This window comes from Cynocephalus volans, chromosome 8 (genome assembly GCF_027409185.1).
Source record: "Cynocephalus volans isolate mCynVol1 chromosome 8, mCynVol1.pri, whole genome shotgun sequence".
NCBI lineage: Eukaryota > Metazoa > Chordata > Mammalia > Dermoptera > Cynocephalidae > Cynocephalus > Cynocephalus volans.
Genome location: NC_084467.1, coordinates 103,986,625 through 104,006,840, shown reverse-complemented (window position 1 = coordinate 104,006,840; position 20,216 = coordinate 103,986,625). Strand labels below are relative to the sequence as shown.

Sequence of the window (20,216 nt, the reverse complement as noted above, 5' to 3'; positions counted from 1 at the left end):
AATGAGCAAAATAAACCATTTGTATTTGTAAGAGACTTTTTTCTCATCTGAAAAAATGAGGTATGAAGTAAAGTAATTTTGTTGTTTATTTTTACTGCTGCTGCTTTGCAAAATGAATCACTTTAAAAGATCCACATTTGGCTTTCTTATAAGACTTATAAATAGTACTATTATTCTCACACGAAATGTCTCTCAGAATAACACACCTCAACATGCTGCTAAACCTAACTTTACCAACAAAAGTCTAGTAATCCTTTGTAAACAAATGCAGAGCTAGACATAAGTTCATTATAGTCCACTGTGGTCCAAAATAAAATGATATAGATAATTATACTATGCAGAATTTTTTTTTCAAAAAGTCAAAATAATTTTAAAGAACATTTTCTATAATATACACATATAAGAAAAGATTTTAGAGCTTAGATTTTGAATTATACTTAGTTGTAGATTATATACCTTTAAACCAAACTATAACAAAATAAAGTCTCTTCACCTAGAACCTCTGTATATACAGCAAAGAAGATATTCAATTGTCAGTCACCAAGAATTTCATCAGTAACTTGCCCATTTATCAGTTTGAATAAAACATAGCCATTACATATATTTTAACAGTATATGCTATTCCTTGAATTATATGATTTCCATTCAGACTAGAATACAACACCATAAGAAAGCCTTTTTAAGGAACTTGGCTAAAGTTTGAATGTATCCCCTCCAAAATTCAGGTGTTTCCATTGTGACAGTATTAAGAGATGGGGCTTTTAAGAGGTGATTAGACCATGGGGCCTCTCTCTAAATAATGGGATTAAGACCCTTATAAAAGAGGCTTCATGAAGCATTTGACTAGCTTGCCCTTCTGCCTTTTGCCATGTGAGGACTCAGCAAGAAGGCCCTCACCAGACAACAGATGTCAGTGCCTTGATATTGGATTTCCAGTCTCCAGAACTGTGAGAAATAAAATTCTGTTCTTTATAAATTACTCAATCTCAGATATTCTGTTAATAGAAGCACAAAATGAACTAAGACCTCTTCCTAATCACACCCAGCACCCTAAACCTGGGCAATGTAAGGCCATCTGTCATTGTGATGCTGGGGTCACACACAACTACAACTCTTAGCTGCCACCTTTCTTTCTTGTTATTATGTTGTACTTATAACAAAAATTAAAAGTTTCAAGGTCTCTCACTTCTTTTGAGAAGTGATGAACATTTAAATATTTTTTTCAGTAAAGAAAGTGTAGCACAAGAACTATAATGGTGGTGAAGAATAAATAAAATCATGCCATAGCTGTGGCCAAATTTCAGCTTACAAGAATAGCAATGTAAGGTCCAAATAATCATAATTCTAAGGAGGTAAAAATAGAACCTTTCTTTCTTACCTGCCCCTTCCTACCATAAAAATAATAATAATAAAAAAAAAAACCAGAAAACCAAAAACACTGTAGCGATAGCAGATAGTTCTATTAAAAGCAAAACATATGAACCACAAGAATTAATGACCACAGTTGGTTTACTAAGTCTTGGAGAACTAGAGCAGAACTCAAGCAGGGGTTCTTATCCTGAGGCTCACAAACTCTGAAAGTCTTTAAAAGAGGTACTGTTACATCCAAGAAATCCTTGAAATTGTATAAAAAACTTTGTGTGTGCACATGAAGCTTTGACCAGCTCCTCAAAGGGAATTGAGGTTAGAAATAACCAACAAATTACCAATATTTTGTAAGAAAATTTCTATCCAGTGTATTGATAAAGTCTGTCAGAGGGTGAAATATAATTTGGCATTTAATAAATGCTTTTGCAAATGATGATAAAAGTCTATGTGTTTGTTTCTACATCAGTACCACACTGTTTTAATTAGTATAACTTTGTAATATAATTTGAAACCAGGAAGTGTGATGCCTCTAACTTTGCTTTTCCCTCTCAAGATTGCTTTGGCTATTTGAGGCCTTTTGTGGTTTCATACAAATTTTCTTTTTTCCATTTTTGTGAAAAATTCCATAGGAATTTTGGTAGGAATTGTACTGAATCTCTAGATCACTTTGGGTAGTATGGACACTTTTAACACTATCACTTCTTCCAATCCACGAACACAGGATATCTTTACATTTATTTGTGTCTTCTTCAATTTCTTTCATCAATGTTTTACAGTTTTCAGTATACAGGTCTTTCACTTCTTTGGTTAAATTGATTCCTAAGTATTTGGAATTATTTTCTTGATTTCTTTTTCAGATAGATTGTTTTTGGTTTAGATAAGTGCAACTGATTTTTGTATGTCAGTTTTGTATCCTGCTACTTTAACAAATCCATTTATTAGTTTTTACACATTTTTGTGAAGCCTTTAGGATTTTCTATATGTATCATGTCATCTGCAAACAAGGATAATTTTACTTCTTCATTTCTGATTTGGATGCCTTTTATTTTTTTCTTGTCTGACTGCTCTTATTAGTACTTCTAATACTCTGTTGAATAGTAGTAGCAAGAGTAGGCATCACTGCCTTGTACCAGATCTTAGAGTTAAAGCTTTAAGTTTTTTCACATTGATTATGATGTTGGCTGTGGGCTTTTCATATATGGCCTTTATTATATTGAGGCAATTTCCTTCTATACCTATTTTGTTGAGGGTTTTATTATGAACCTCTGGTTCTAGGACTACCCACAGATACCAAAATCCACAGATGTTCAAGTTGGCCCTGTGGAACCTGAAGATACAAAAGTTGGCCCTCAGTATCCACAGGTTCTGCATCCAGTGAATATAGCATTTTCATCCTCAGTTGGTTGAATTCACGAGTGCAAAACCTGCAGATATGAAGGGCAAACTGTACTGGCATAAAAACAGACACATAGACCAGTGGGACAGAATAGACAACCCTGAAATAAACCCACACACATAGGGTCAACTAATTTTTAACAGGCTACCAAGAAGACACAATGGAAAGGATAGTCTTCCTAATTAATGGTGCTGGAAAAACTGGATATCCACATGCAAACAAGAATAAAACTGGATCCTTCTCTTATTCTATATACAAAACTGAACTCAAAATGGATTGATGACCTAAATGTGAGGAAGACTTGAAACCATAAAATTCCTACAAGAAAACATAGGGGAAAAGCTCCTTGATACTGACTTGGGAATGATATTTTGGCTATCACACCAAAAACTCAGGCAACAAAAGCAAAACTAAACAAGTGGGACTACATCAAACTAAGAAGCTTCTACACAGCAAACAATCAACAAAATGAAAAGGCGGCCTACAGAGTAAGAGAAAATATTGAAAACTGTATATCTAATAATAGGTTACTATCTACAATATGTAAGGAACACAATTTGACAGCAAAAAATAAATAACCCAATTAAAAAATGGGCAAAGGACCTGAAAAGACATTTCTCCAGAGATGACATAAAAATGGCCAACAGGTATATGAAAAGGTGCTCAACATCACTAGTCATCAGGGAAATTCAAACCAAAACCACAATAAGATATCACCCCATACTTGTTAGGATGACTATTACCAACAAGAGAAAACAAGTGTAGGTGAGGATGCAGAGAAAAGGGAAACCTTGCACACTATTGGTGGAAATGTAAATCATGTAAATTGGTACAGCCATTATTGAAAACAATATGGAAGTTCTTCAAAAAATTAAAAATAGAACTACCATATGACCCAGCAATCCCTCTGCTGGGTATACAAGGGTAGTTCAAAAAGTTCATGTAAAGATTCATATTCTCATTTAATTCTATTTTTCTATGAACTTTCTGAAGTACCCTCATATACCCACAGGAAATGAAATCAGCACCTCATAGACATTTCTGCACTCCCATGCTCACTGCAGCATTATTCACAATAGCTAAGATGAGGAAACAATCTAAGTGTCTATCAGTGAATAAATGGATAAAGAAAACATGATATATATACATAACAAAATATTACTGAGCCTTAAAAAAGGAGATACAGCCATTTGTGACAACACAGATGAATATGGAGGGCACTACACTAAGTGAAATAAGCCAGGCATAGGAAAAAGATACTGCATGATATCCTCTATATGTGAAATTTTAAAAAATTCAAATACGTAGAAACAGAGAAGCAAGGTGGTTACCAGGGTAAGGAGGGGGAGGAATTGGGGAAATAGGCTAAAGGGTACAAACCTGCAGTTATGTAGGATGAATAACTCTACAGAAACAATGTACAGCATGAGTTAATAACATTGTATTGTATACTGAAAATTTGCTAGAAGAGTAGATTTTAGGTGCTCTTACTACACACACACACACACACACACACACACACACACACACACACACAAAAGGTAAACTGTGAGGTGACAGATACATTAACTTGCTTGACGACAGTAATTATTTCACTATGTATTTGTATATTGAAACATCATGTTGCACATTTTGAACATACACAATAAAAATAAATTTTAAAAAAGTCAAATATCACAAGTACTGAGATGATAGTAATCCTATAAAAAAGTAAGGTAGGTCATTTTGTCTGGATTTCTTATGTTTTTCCTTACTCAGACTATTAGTTCTAAGAGGTGATCAGATGCAGTGTTCAAATGTTAACCTTAAGGCTAACTTTAAATTAAATAATAACTTCTGTAATTATAATGATAAAATCATCTGTAGCCAAGTCGATATTGGCTGCACAGCATTAAGCTTCTTACTGAAAATTTTATTTTGTTTATTAGTCATTCATAAATTCACAAATAAAACATACCAGAAAGGTAACATATTTGTCCTATAAAAAGTTAAGTAAAAATGTACACTCCTAAGTTATAGATATCTCACCATCCATTATTTTGGCCAAATATGGGTTTCATGTTTTCGAGGGCATTATTTCTTACGAGATCTTTTAAGAAATGTAAAAAAAAAAAATCATAACATTTTACCTTGCACTTCATTGCTATTCCCTATCTTAAATTCCCCTTTTACATCTGATATTTTGTTTCTAAAAGGAAAATAACTAATCCAACAAGTGAAAATTGAGTCAAAACAATAAATTTAGTGCTTGGGTGAAAATAACTCTATAGGTTAAAAAAAATTAATGTAGGTTAAAAAAAAAAAGAGAGAGACATGCACAAATAAAAAAATTATAGAAAAATAGCAAATGTGATAAATGTCAGTAGTAAGCAATAAAAGAGAAGTTTAAAGAAGGCACAGATTTGTTTGTGAAGTCTTAGAGAATTGCGGTTTATACAAATCCTCCAAAATGGGTAAAATCTGGAAATCTGGAAACAAGCACAACCAAAAAAATTCAACAAAGAAAAAAGCATAAGGACCATTCTGTGAAGAGCAATCTGATCACAGTTTGAATGGACTAATAGTAAGGGAAGAACTTAAACTATTTTCCTGTATCCTCCTCTCCTATTAACTGCCTTTAAGGAAAACAAAACAAAACAAAACAAAACAGTTGTAGAAACTCTTCAAATATGTCCAATACTCCATATCCAATGACACTTGTCCACTGAATATGTTATATGTACCTAAACAGATTAAAACTTTCCCCCAAATGTAATAGTACACGGTCTAGGAAAGGCAGTTTACCGAATTTCAATATGAAGTGGATTAAATCTCATAAGTCAATATTTCAATGATGGCAGCAATTTTGAAAAAAAAAAAATCTAGAAACCCGGAATAAGAAAGTACAGTATTTTGGAAGTCTAAGATCAGGTTTGCCACCAATTCTGCATTATGCCTCACTTCCCAAGTAAATATAATAATGCTTGAAACAACCACTGAGTTATTGCTCAGTTTCAAGAACAGATTCAGTAACGTTGCCTACAGTTCCTAACAGGTCAGGCTTACCAATATGCTGGAATATATTAAGATTACCAAATTTAAAATAAATGGTAATTCTGGTTCTAAAGAAAATTCAAGTGAAATTCCAAGACAGTAATTATAGATTTAGCTGTAATTGCTACTAAGGAGAAGTAGATGGATATTTTTAAACATGGTGGCCAAAAATTATAGCACAGCTATAAGAAAACACAGAAGATGTAATAACCTGGTGGGAAGTTAGCAAAATTAGGACTGTACTTTTTAATTAAAGGATCTAAGCTGAGATTAGAGACAAGTAAAAACAGTGAAAGACTTAAAAACACAGGACAAAAATCAAATAGTAATCTTTTGGGGGGTATACCATTACAAAGAGGGTCACAGGGTCATCAACTTGGAACATAAGAATGACAATAAGAACAAGAATCAGCATCAGCGACATCATTATGAAGTGTGAAAGTCAGAAATATAAGAAAATCCTTTAATAACTCTGGTATTCTCTGAACTTCTCAAAGGCAGGGAACATATCTTGTTCACACTTTAACCTGTAAACACCCAGCATAATGCTTAGCTTATAACAGGTGTTCCATGTTTAATGAAGTAAGCAGTTAGTTACAATAACTATGATATTTCATATTTTTAGTATGTCTACCATGTGGAATTCTATTGTTTTAGAACTGTTATTTATTTATTTATTTATTTATTTATTTTGTCTTTTTCGTGACCCGCACTCAGCCAGTGAGTGCACCGCCATTCCTATATAGGATCCGAACCCGCGGCGGGAGCGTCGCTGTGCTCCCAGCACTGCACTCTCCCGAGTGTGCCACGGGCTCGGCCCTAGAACTGTTATTTGTTTTATGGTCAAAATCTGAATAACAAGCCTCAATATGATGGGTCCTCATATAAACACTAAATATCCATTCTGATCCTCAATGTTTTACTAATTTTTGCTATATTTTAAGTGAATAATTGACATTCTATGTCATTAACATAAGAATTTAAATTCTGTTTGTAACTCAGATCACTGACTTTTATATGTATTATATATAAACACTTAAACTGCCCTAAAATAAGATCACTTCAATGTCCTTTCAACTCAGTAATTTTTCAAGAAATGGAGCCCTCAATTTAGTTAATGAGAGAACTGAAAGGTCATTTTCACCTAAAGTTCAATTCCTTGCTATATAAAAATAACTTGACAGATTGATGAACTAGAATAACTTTTAAATCAATCATGTTATGTGCATGATGATAAAATAACCTTAAAACAGAAATTCAGTTATTTGATAAAAGCAACAATTCAATGTCTAAAATCACAAATAGAAATTACTAGTTTTTAGGCTTTCAGGGAACTCATTGTCCATTATTTCATATAGAAACACACAACTTTAAAGCCAGAAAAAACCTTGGAAGGTCTAATCCAGTATTTCTCAATCCTTTTTTCACTATTACATCCTCAAGGATACTTTCTAGGCTTCTTTTTTTATTTTAATCTAATTGCCTTCTCCCTCCATGAAATTTTAATACCAAATACATATCTATTTATAGCTGTATGTATATCTATTCTTTATACACAAAGAGGGTAAGATTTTTTTTCACACTCCCAAGAACCAATTTTTATCACCATTAAAAATCATTTCATTTTCCAGGCAAGGACACTTAAGTTCAGAAAATATTATATTACCCACCTGCCCAAAATAATGTTAGAGGATCAAACAACTCCAACTCCAAAAATTACTGGTGAATTGATTAACGGACAAACTACCAGTTAACTAGATACCAATTATACATTAAAGATAACTACTATTATTTTTTGGTTATTTTTATTTTCACAAGAAGATAGTCAAGACAATATAACCTAAATCAGTCAATTGTGTGTTCTTTTAAGCAGCTGGTTTTACAGAAGCCAAAGTGAATGGCTAAAATGGATTCTTATTATATTAAAATAACGTTATTCCATATATCCCCAAATACCCTACCTCTTGTCCTTAAACAATTACTTCAAAATATTTATCAAATATTATTATCAAATAATATAATCAAATATTATCAAAACAGCAAAAGAATTCAGAATTTTTAAAAAAGAGATGTAAAAATACATTTCCTAAATTAAAATTCAAGTTCTTAAGAAAATGATTTACTCTGTTAAATTATTTCGAAGTGAAAAGTCCCAATATACAGCCACGACTAGGCAAGCTGCCGCCACTGCTCCAGGCCCTGCCAGGGTCCAGAGGCGTGGAGCCATGGGAAGCCGAACCCAGACACAACCAGGTAAAGATCACACCAAAAACTCCATTTTCATGTGGGTAGCCCACCAAAGCCACCGCAATTGCAGGTTGCCACAAAAGCAGCTAGCCTCTATAGCAGCAGTCACAGCCACTGTGCAGATGGCATGCCAGACTCTCAATTGCATTGACACAAGGAGAGGTATCAGCGGAGACCAAAAACAAAAACAGAAACAAAAGAAGAGGTCCTCTCTCTCCACAAAGCGCACTCCAGAGTAACAGAAGAAGCATCTGATTTATGATAATAGGGGAGGACTTGATCACACCTCAGTACTGGACAGATCATCTAGGCAACAAACCAACAGAGGAACAGTTCATCTATCATACGGAGAGAACAAATCTATGGTTATTAGAGGGGGTAGGGGGAAGAGGGAGGGGGAGGTGGAAGGGGAGAGATTAGATAAGGGGGATAAAGAATAAGTATGATTTGTAACAATGAAGATGCTAATAAATAATAATAAAAAAACCTGCCAATATACAGAATTCTAATTCCTAGATACATTTTTGACTTAGTGGTTATTTTAGACTACGTAATTATTAGCCTTATTTATAGTCTTACCAGTTCTGTCATATGATTCATGACATGTGCGTGCAATTTCTGCCCCTAGTTCTAAATAATGACCAGCTTTATCTGTTCTGGAACCATCTGCTCCTAGTGCAAACATTCCGCCAGCAAAGCAGGCCAAATGCCCCATCTTCTTTTCCAAGTGTCCATTCTTCCATTCTCCTATAAAGACAAGACCTCCACGGGACTTCTTAATAAGATGTTTTTCTATAGCCTGTAAGAAAGAGAAGACATTCAAAATTTTAGAAGCAAACTGTTAGTGTCCAAACTTATATCCTTCTGGCTATCATAAAATATATATGGTAATATGATATTACATAAAGCAGAAACTGTCCCAAACTGGGAGGCTTAATTTACATGAAGTTAGATTTGGAATGAGTGATCAACTTTCATATAACATGGAACAAATACCCTAATCACTACTGTATGAGATGGAGTGAGAGAGGAGAGACTTGGCCTAAACATTACCTTTGTACATAACACTGCCCATTACAGGCTGTGTCTTCTTGAGCTAAATGAAATTTATAATAACCAGCCATTTGAGATCATGATGATAAGTTTCTAACAAAGGCTTTACCAATTTATTTTCTATTTCACACAACAAAAAGTGAACAGGAAGAATACCCAAGTTAATTAAAAACCATGATTTTAATAATTAGTCAAAAACAGTTCCTCATTTTCTATGCAACCATACCACTTGGGAAAGTACCTTTAAAAGGCACGATTAGGTAAGAAAACCTTATATATTATAAGCTTTCAAAACTAGTTCAAAATTTAAATACTTATCCCTTAACTTCTTAGTCCCTTACTTCTCAAACTTAGGCATTTGTTTTGGATGCTGTGCCATGGATAAGAGTAGCTACGTGATAAACACAGTCCATCCTCCAGGAATGACAATTTTACTCAAAAGATGTGGGATGGTGAGAAAAATATTCTATATTAAACTTGCATAACATAGAGTATAACAATCACATTTCATTTTAAAAATAAGATTTTTAAGAGCTTTGCTCCTTTGGATTATGTCCTCAGACTTTGCTGCGAGGGACAATGGATTAATTCTCTACAGATATTTAGAGATATTTCTACAGAAAGGTATAAGAAATTACATTAATTCAGTTCTCTCTGGTAGAAACTACTGCATATGACTAGTGACTAGACTACTCTTCCTAACAATAAAAAGGAATATTTCATCCAAGAATTAATCCATATCTTTATTGTGGTTGTTCTCATTAACAATCAGCTTTGGAAAATATTATTTTGTATCCCCTGTAATAGATACTGGAAGTTTTACAGAACTAGATGAAATATGCCTTATTCATCATCTTATACTCCAGGAGGCCTGTAGTGTGCACTCAATAAATATTTGATTAATAAGTAATTTTATAAATGAATGGTGCCTTAGATACTTATAGTTGACTTGTTAGGGGAATAAGAGGTAGTTGATAAACAAAATAAGGGACTACCATTGGATTACAAGATTTTTGTATTGTTGTTTTCTTTTAACTATAGTACTTTGAAGCACAAATGAAAAAGCAGGTTTTTGGAGCACAGGGGCAATGTTTTTCATCTCTGTGGACCTCATGATACTAGAATGTTTTTCACATGTAAGATACTCTATAAGTGCCTACAGAATTATATCCATAGTTTTGGTTCTAAATTTTTATATAACATTTTTGTCATTTTGTGATTTCTGTGCTTTATAACATAAATCTTACCTTGTTATAATTAAGACAGCCAAGAATATCCCCATGGACTTACTAGGACTAAAGTAAAAGGTAGGCAAAGATGGGACATTTTACCAGTAATTCACTTATGGATCTCTGCAATTGCTCTCTTCTCTCTTAAAAACATGACAAATGCCTAAGAATTCAAATTATACGAAATGCCAAACCAGTGCATGTCAGTTAAGAGTAGTAATACTCTTGTATTAAAAGGTGTTAAACAATCTTCGCTAACACTGATATTACTTTCTCGCTCCAAAAAGAGGTATATTTTTGTTCACTATTTTAAAAATTAAAGACTCAGCATAAACAATCAGAACATAAGATCTATAGCTATATATAATTTTTAAAAAGAAAGCTAAGATGTAGGAACCAGGGACATGGGTATCTGCAAGTGCAGAGGAGGGTAGGGTTGGATGGAATAATTTAAATAGAATAGCTCAGAAAAGCAAATTTTAAAAATGATTTATTACAAATTAAAATGCATCTTAAGTGTTCATTCCTATCTTTTCCACACATTCCACATATCGTTTATTTCACATTTTGTACATACTCTGCCTCTTAACAAAATTAATAGTTATTGGAAATAATTAAACATTATAAAAACTGCACAATTGAGATCATGCCTCAAAAGAAAGTTTACCAATTATTACTAAAAAATACTTAGTAGGTAGCCATTCTGGATTTAAGAACTAATAAAAACAGGACACAGAAAATAAATATGTAAATATTTATAGGATGCGTAACTTATATAGCAGATGATTCAAGGAAAATAATTTTAATTTGTATGGTTAACTTTCAAAACAGATATCATGCCTTTCAAGGTACAATATATACAATTTAAAAAGCAATGACAAATATAAAATAATTTTCTCTTTTCTTTGGCAAAACAAAAGAAAAATGGTTTTAGATTAAGAATATTACAAGAAAGCAGCAAACTATGAAGAAAAAATGATTACATGGTATATGACATGTCGTACTTTTTCAAAAATACAAATATTAAATATATTCATTCATTTATCAAGTAATTACTGAATACCTACTATGTTTCAGGTATCACGCTAGGTGCTGAAACAATGATAAACAAATTAGCCTCTGCCCTAAGGGAGCCCAGAGTCTAGTGGGAATGACTAAGGGCTATTTTCAATACTATTCTTAGAATATCAGATTTTTCCTAGTTATCCAATTTTCTTAGATCATAAAAATTTCTAGGTTTAAATTTTAATAACAAGGTATGAAACTCTCCAACTATTCAAAATTTTAGATTTCATAAGGAATTTTAGAAGTAACATACTAAAATTTAGAATCTTGATTACACCTTAATTTTGCTAAATTTTTTAGTCAATACAATCCCTCAACAAACATTTATTAAGTGCCTACCATGGGGAAAGCACCGTGTGCCACATATTAAGTTCAATACTTGTGCATTTTTTAAAGATAACTGTGGAGAATTAAGTCCCTTAAAAGTAAAGATATAGAATAAGTAATAAGATCCTTGGTTTAATTAAGAAAAAACAAAAACCTTAACTCTGAAAATTGATCACTGATAACATCAGAATGGTGGTGGTATACACAAAACATATAACTTTTAAAAAGTAAAATCGTTAAGGGGACATGGGTTTATAATGGATCAGAAAAACAAGAATTTACTAAATGGTTAACATACTTTTCTATTTCACAGTTTTTGCTTCGAAATATCTCATGTAAATTCTTCCTAGAATTAATCTTGTTCCAATTTTAAACTGTGACAATATCATGGTATGAGGTTATATAAATACAAAATAATATAATACAGTGATTAAGAGTATAGGCTCTGTAGCCATACTGTTTGGTTCTGGGCTCCACCACTTACCTTTCAGCTAGTTACTTAACTGCACTGTGCCTTAAGATCCTCATATGTAAAATAGTGATAATGATTAAATAATCTCATATATGTAAAAAGGGTTGGAACAGTGGCCTAGCATGTGGAGCATATTATACACATGTGCTGCCATTATTATAATTATTTACCCATAAGGCTCTTCAATGTGTCATTTGAAAGAAGAAAAACATTTATAGAAATATATGTGAAATCAGAAGTTTTTTCAGTCTGTAGAGATTAACTAAAAGTAATTAAAATAAATTTTTATAAATAAATATGCCATGCTAAAAATTCTTTCTCCAATCGTTTTCTTTAAAATGCCACAAAAGATGACTTAATATAAGGCTTTTCCATTAAAATACTAATAAACTCCATAGTGAATGCACACAATAAAATGGTTATAAGATATCTAGTCACTACCAAATACCAATATGTTAAGCAGGAAAATGTTCTGACAATAATCACCTCAATAGCATCATCATACATCTTTCTTGCCTCATGGTCTGTTTTATCTGACATCAACCATGCTTTCAGTAAGTATTCATAAAAACTGTCTCCCAGACCGCCAACTGATGTATGATCTGTGAAAAAAGAGAAGGATAGAGGTGGAGGAAAGAGAACATAGACAATTTTAAAAAGTAATATTTTTCAACTATAATGACTATATTACAGTTCAATAATATTAAAATTATGTTGACAACCCTATTTCCATTATACTTCAAATTTAGTCCAATAAGAGTATACTATGATCACTCTCCTCTACACATGTATCCGATTTTCTACAAAATCTTTGTCCTCTAGATGTGGTACTTCACATATTTAGTGCTCTTCTTTTTTTTTTTTTTTAAATTTTATTTTGTCGATATACATTGTGACTGATTATTGCTCCCCATCACCAAAATAGTGCTTTTCTTCTTAAATCACATAGTGTGTATACTGTCATAATCCAAACTTTTTCAGAGTTAAAAATAATTACCTTTCATATATTAATGGCTTTAAATATATAAGCTATAATTAAATATGAGAGATACATTTAAATCTGATATTAACCAAGAAAAGCTCACTCCTCAGATTGAGTCTGGTGTCATAGACCCTAAATTAAAATAAATCTACAAAGAAAAAAAAGACTAAGAATTCCTTTGTAATATCACCTTCCACAGTATAATTAGCTGTTGAATTGCTACCCTTGATTACTACTTATACAACTATTAGTATATATTTGTTCATCCTAAGTATATTCTTACTCCATTCCATCTATACTTTCAATGATATCTTACTTAGCACAATAGCTCCCAAGGCAACTAAACTCTTTTATCCTGGACTTTCTACAAATCCTGCCCCACATTCTTAAACTTTGTTTCAAAACTCACATTCTCCCTGCTTGAAAAGAAGAACATCATGTTGCTTATAACCCTTCAATCATTTATATAGTATTATCAATGATTTTTTTTTTTTAATTGTTGAGGAAAGGAACTATTCAGTGGTTTATGAGAAAAATTGGCTATCTATTTGGGGAAAAATGCATATTAATCTTTCTGCCTTTAGCTCACAAAATAAATTTGTAGATGATTAATGATTTAAAAGTAAAACACAAAATTACAAGTATACCAGAAGATAATACAGGCACATGTCTGGTCTTCCTATGTAAATGATCTTAAGCAAAATATAAAAAAGTAGTCATAAAGGAAAACTTTATAGCTTCATATGACAAAATCTAAAAGACAAGATATTGAATGGGACATACATTATTTGCAACATACATAACAGGAAAAGGGTTAATGCTCTAAACAAAGACCTCTGACAAATAAATAAGGAAAATTGAAATACGGTACACACAATAAAAAAGAAAACATAAATTGGTAACAAACATAAGATACTCTATTCTACTACAGATCAGAGAAAAGCAAATTAAAAGAATGAGATTCTATTTTTTTCTATTAGATCAGCAAACATTTTAAAAGATTGAAAATATCCAATGTTGACAAGATTATGGTTCATGGTTGGCGCAACAGAAGGGCAATTTTGTAGTAGCTATCAAAATTTAACCTAGGACTTCTAGTTCTGGAATTATCCTGTTAACAATGCTTGCAGAAACACTCATACACAAATATAGATGTAAAAAAAAAAATTTCATCATAGCATTACATACCTATATTAGTAAAAAACTAAGGATAACCTGAAATATCTAGGGAAGTAGCTAAGTAAATTATGGTATAAACATATATGGAAGACTATGCAATCTTTAAAAAGAATCAGGTGGATCTATAATCTGACACTGAAGGATATCTATTATATACTGTTGGGGGGTTAGCAAGTTTCAGAATAATATATTTATACACACATACATATATATAGTTTGATACCACCAAAACTTTATATGTTTAAAGAAATGAGTGTACACATAGAAATAATTTGAAAAGACAACTGTTAAAAGTGTTTACTTCTAAGGAAGGAGCCTTTCAATTTCAACCTCATGTGTTATCTGAATACATGTAAGTTTAGGTAATTAAAAATCATCTTTTGTTGTAGAAAGAATAAATGGAAAAAAGGGCTATCATTCAACTTAAGCAAAATGTCTGCTAATACTCTAATTCACTCGTACCTTAAACAGCCTGCATCTCAAATGCTCTTATTTCTCGCTTCTTTTTTCTCTAATCATAAGCATACATGTTGATGAATTTTTACATATACGTACAACAAAACCAAAACCAGGATAGAAATACAGAACATTTCCAGCATCCTCTTGTGGCATTCACATTCGATACCCAACCCCCCCAAATAAGCATTTTTCTGACCTCTATCGTCATAGGTTTGTTTTACCAGGGCTTGAACTTCATATAAGATGGCCATTTACTTTCAACTAAGATTTGTCAGCTTAATGATGTTCTCCTTTGTTTTTCATCTAAATATCTAGAGAAAGGACATCTCTGCTTTATGTAGACTTCCTGAGACTCTAACATTTAATGATTGGGTGTTATAGAAGACACTTGAGGAATAGAAGATAGGGCTACAATAGGATCCCTTATTCTAAATTTCAGACTGCCGAAAGAAATCCACAATTAAATTTCTAATAGCTTTCAATGCTCATCATATTTACATTTAATATTTTTATAATGATGGTAATATATGATAATGAGTTTACAGGATAAATTACACTTAGATGCTAAATTAATTCTAACAGATTGAAACATTTTATAATCATAAAAAAATCATAAAAGTTAATATACACATAAAATACTAAAACAATACAAAAGTGAATAAACAGGGAGAGTCCTTCATACTTAATGGGCACTTGGGATGGGGTAGAGGTTACTGGTGCCTTTTTGGCTCATTACTTGGAATGAACAAGAAAGCAGTGATTTCACATTTGGAGAGGAACTATTTTAAAACAGATGTATCAAAACAACTATGACAAAATACGAGTATTCCCATCAATATTGCAACCTCAATTTTGTGATTATGTCAAAATGCCTTCACTCATTCAGTGACATTAGACTTCATCAACTGCTTAAAATCATGCTGTATTTTAGTTGTCCTCATATTTTAACCATTACTTTCTTACATAGCTTTTAATTTTTCCCTAATTTTTTAGCTGCCTTTCAATTGTCTCCCATCGTTTACCTTTATCATTTGTTGTTTCCTAGCATTTCAATCATGTTACTTAAACATCATGAATCACTCCTTCCCCCCTTGTTCCCCAGATGACTTCTTCCCAATCTGATTATTCTCTTGGCATACTCCACAGCAGTCATCTTGAGACTTCTCTTTTCTTGATTTCCAGATTTAAAACTGTTGTTTCCTCAATCCTATGTCTTGGTCTACACCTGTTTTACTGAATCACATTCTTAAATAATTTATTTTCCAAAAAATAAATGTGCGATATAAATCTTGCTGTCTGAAAATGTCTCTATTATGTTCTCCCTCTTAATTTTATTTTATATGGGTATCAAATTTGAGGTTGAAAACAATTTTCCCTCAGAGCTTCTCCCACTACTCCAACATCTTCTAGTATCATTGGTAAGAAATCTGGTGTTATTTTATAGGCTCAATTTGTCCCCAATCCCCCTTCTTCACACTCAACTTGCTTTTTCAAGGTTTAGAATCTTCATTTTAACATTGGTTAAATCTAGGTATAGTCTTTTATTTTTATTTTTATTTTTTCCCCTACATTCATTGTGCTAGGCACTTTTCAAACTAAAGATTAACATCTTTCAGCTCTGGGAAAAATTTTTTCTATTATTTCCTCCACTTTCTCAGTTCTCTTTTGAAACTCTCAGTTGGAAAAGGGACCTCGCAGACTGATTCTCTATCATTTTTTTCCTCTCAAATTTCAGTTTCTTAGTCTTCTTCCTTTATAATCTGAGAATTTATTAAAAGTCAATTATATCTTTAGTCTTTTCTTAACATCAGTAGTCATACTTTTAATCTGAGCTCTTTCTTGTTCTCTAATTGCTTCTTTTTCATAGCATCCTATTATTATTTTATGAATATAATACCTTCTCAGAGTTCTTTGAATGAAACAAAAGATTATAAATGCTTATATACAGAATTGTCTCAGTTTTCTCTGGGATCTCTTTTTTAACTTTAAATATTCTGTACTGTGAAATTTAACATGGATACAGAAAAGCATATAAAACATAAATGTTCTCCTTATTATAGAGAACATTTGTATAACCTCTGCACAGAACAATGCCAATACCCCAAAAACCTTCCATGTATACATTTCCCAACCATAATTCCCACTCCTCAAAAGGTAGTCAATATCTTGACTTTTGGGGTAATCACTTCTTTGACTTTTATACATTTACCATCTGATACCCTCTCACAACTACTATGGTTTTATTTTTCCTATTGGTACATTTAATATAGTAATTAAATAAAATTGTCTTTGAATGTCTACCTCCATAGCTCAAAACTGTGAGATTTAACCATGTTGTTGTATATAGCTGTGTAACATTTATTTACATTTCTGTATGATACCCTACCATATCAGTCAACTATTACTTATTCATCCACGTTTAATAAGGTTCTGGGTAGCTAGTGTGGGTTTCCTCCAATGAACAGCAGGTGTTCCTTCACTCACTAGACCAATTTGTCAGTAGGTCTCTCTCTGGAGTGGGAATTTTGACTAGATGCTTTCTGGGTAGGCTAAGTTTAGGAAGGGTGGGCTATCTGGCAGGCTTTGCTTTAGAATTAGGAATGGGTTTGTTGTGAGACTGTGAACTTGCCCAAATTTCAGAATGAAGAGAGGATTTATTCTGGGGTACCAACATCCATACTGAAAGCCTTATCTTTCTTCAATGAAATCATTTGATTTTCTAAAAGAACTGCATAGTTATGCCTAGTGGTAAATGACAAGAATGGAGGTGGTGGGTAAGGATTTCAAGTGGAGCTCATCTTCTGTATAACAACCTTGAATAAATACCTGGTTTTAGCCCTACTTTTCTCATATTCAAATACTTGTACCTATGGCTTATGAACCCAAAATCCTTCTGGGATCCCATTAACTACCTTTTCTGCAGTCTGTTTGTAGCCACTCCCAGCCATTCTGTGTTCTACAAATCTGTTGAAATATCTCGTCCATTATTATCTACCCCTGTCTCCAAATCTCATGCTATTATATGTTTATTCCTTTTTACAGTTCTGTACTTTCATTTCATGTGGTCTCAAGAAAGATGGTTGGCCACAGTAGTGAAGTTATAGTTTAATCTTCTACCATGAAGCAGAGGCACTACCATAACTTTCTCAAGTTAACTTCTTTTGGGATAATTCTGTAATTAGTTAATGCTATGTATGTTTAATTTCTCATTCCCCTGTCTCATAATCTGCTCCTATTGTTTCTCCTATTGTTACTCCACAAAACTAAAGCTTGTGGGAGTAAAAGAAATCTCAGTTTAGTCTAGTATTTTTTTATGGTATGGAATGTGTCTGCTTAAAACTACCGTGTTATTCAAGATGATTTTAGGTGGTACACAGAAAAACTTTCTAAAAATCTTAATAGTTATATGATGACTCTTGTCAAGATGGTCTTATAAGTTCATGCAAAATCCGACTCCATCCCTGAAACACATACCAATGACAAAGGACTAAATATTAAAAAGGCATAGCTATATTTGAAAAGCAAAAATTGTAGTAGACAAGGAATACAAAGAAACTCACTATTAAAATCAAAAGTTTCTATTTCTTTAAAGTGAAATAAACAACAACAATAAGAGAAATAAACAAAAATACCTGGAAGTTTACTTCCTGCAAGGTAGGAAAAGCATTCAAAGCACTCACTTGTGGTAGGGACTCTGGTTATAAAATTCGTTTTCTAAGCTAATAGGAAGTAGCAGAAATAGCTGCACTATCAAGACTGGGATAAACTGCTATATATTTTGGAAATGTGCAACATCCCCAGAAGAGACAGCTGGGATTCTAATATAAAAAAGACCAAGTTTTGAACCAAAGAGCAGTGAAGGTAATAATAAAATTGCCAGGTAGCGAAGAGTGAGTAAGGAGAGTGGAAAGAAAAATATACATATCATGAAACTTGACTCAAGATGAGCTTGCAAATAAAAAGTCCAATGCACACAAGAAAAACTAAAATCATGAAAGAACTGCTAACAAATTCAACTATACAAATAGGAGAATTCACTATATCAAGAAAAAGCAAATAATGGAGCAACCTTCTAAAAACATTTAAAAATAAGTATATTTAAAAAGTGTTCTAAGAGAAAAAGTAAATCTACAATGCAAAATCTGACAAAATTACGTTAAGAAATTGAAAAGTAGACATTAATACACCTTCTTTAAAACTGATAGACCACTCAGAAAAAAAATTAGATAATGAATCCAAAAAGTCTTGTTTAATGTGCTAAGAAGTTTGAATTACCTAAAAGACCATGAGATTCTCTGCTAAACTATATGCAACTTGATAGCAGGCACTCAAATTATTGGCTTAAGCTTCTTTATGCACCCTACAGCACCTCATACAGTTCTTAAGTATAGTAATGCGTCCTCATAAGCAATCATCAAAAGAATGGCTATACTGCCATTTTCAAGTATAAATAACAACTAACAATTATAATAACTTGTCTTGTAAGGTACTTTTTCTCTTTTTTAAGCAATTGGACTGTATGTTTTTTTTAAATCAATCAATTTTTATAGTCTCTCACTCTATTTTATTTTCAGTTTAGGGGAACAAATAATGGACTATGGGATAAATATTAATACCTAGCATAATACTTAATGCTTAGTACTTCAACAAAAAATGTCTGCTGAATGAACGTATCAAATACCTGAAGTACTCACTCCTTCAAGTTTAATAAAATTTCTATACATACGTTTTTAAATACTTTCCTAATTACCACAAAACTAAAATGTCTGCAAATGTAGTATATTCAATTATTTACATTAAATATCCATTGTAAAGATAATAAAAAACAACTTATAATACTTCATTAATGTGGATTATCAGGAAAACGCATAAAAATCTTGATACTAAGAATTTCCTTTTGGAGTTTTTAATCTTCTGTAAACACATCTTTGTGCCTAGAGCTTTTAAATTTTCTTATAGCACGATGTCCAAATAAAATATTTTAAACTACTCAGTTGACTGTAATAAGATGCACTTTTTAGAAATACTCAAATGCACAATTCCATTCCTCTCCTCTCTCAAAAGAATCTGAACCCACTGCTGCTACTTTCTCATAATTTACTTGCTCCTAAATCCCCCATATTCTGGCTTCAGTCTACACCACATAACCAAACCAAGATAACTATAATTTAACGGTCATTTCTCAGTCCTAGTTCATAAAATAAATTTTAAGTGTGGGAATAAGAAAATTAGATCATGAAAGAAGCACTGGGGAGGCTGAATTGGTAAGAAGTGTTAAACTAAGGGCTTAAACTAACCAATGGGAATAAGAAATGAAGGAACAGATTTGAGAGTTACTAATAAAGTACAAACAGCAGGACTGGTGTCTGTTTAGACCATCAGGTTACTGGCACAGGCCAGACCATA

At 32.3% G+C, this 20,216-nt stretch overlaps 1 protein-coding gene across 2 annotated transcripts in view; it reads right to left on the bottom strand.

Moving 5' to 3' along the window:
• MAN1A2 (mannosidase alpha class 1A member 2) overlaps positions 1-20,216 on the bottom strand; it is a 199,182-nt gene that overhangs the window by 30,871 nt on the left and 148,095 nt on the right. For both annotated transcript variants that reach the window (XM_063103756.1, XM_063103757.1), the window contains 2 exons: positions 12,677-12,792; positions 8,624-8,843 (listed from right to left, as the gene is read on the bottom strand). In XM_063103756.1, coding sequence (XP_062959826.1) covers positions 8,624-8,843; positions 12,677-12,792 — 336 coding nt within the window. The remainder of the gene's footprint in view (positions 1-8,623; positions 8,844-12,676; positions 12,793-20,216) is intronic.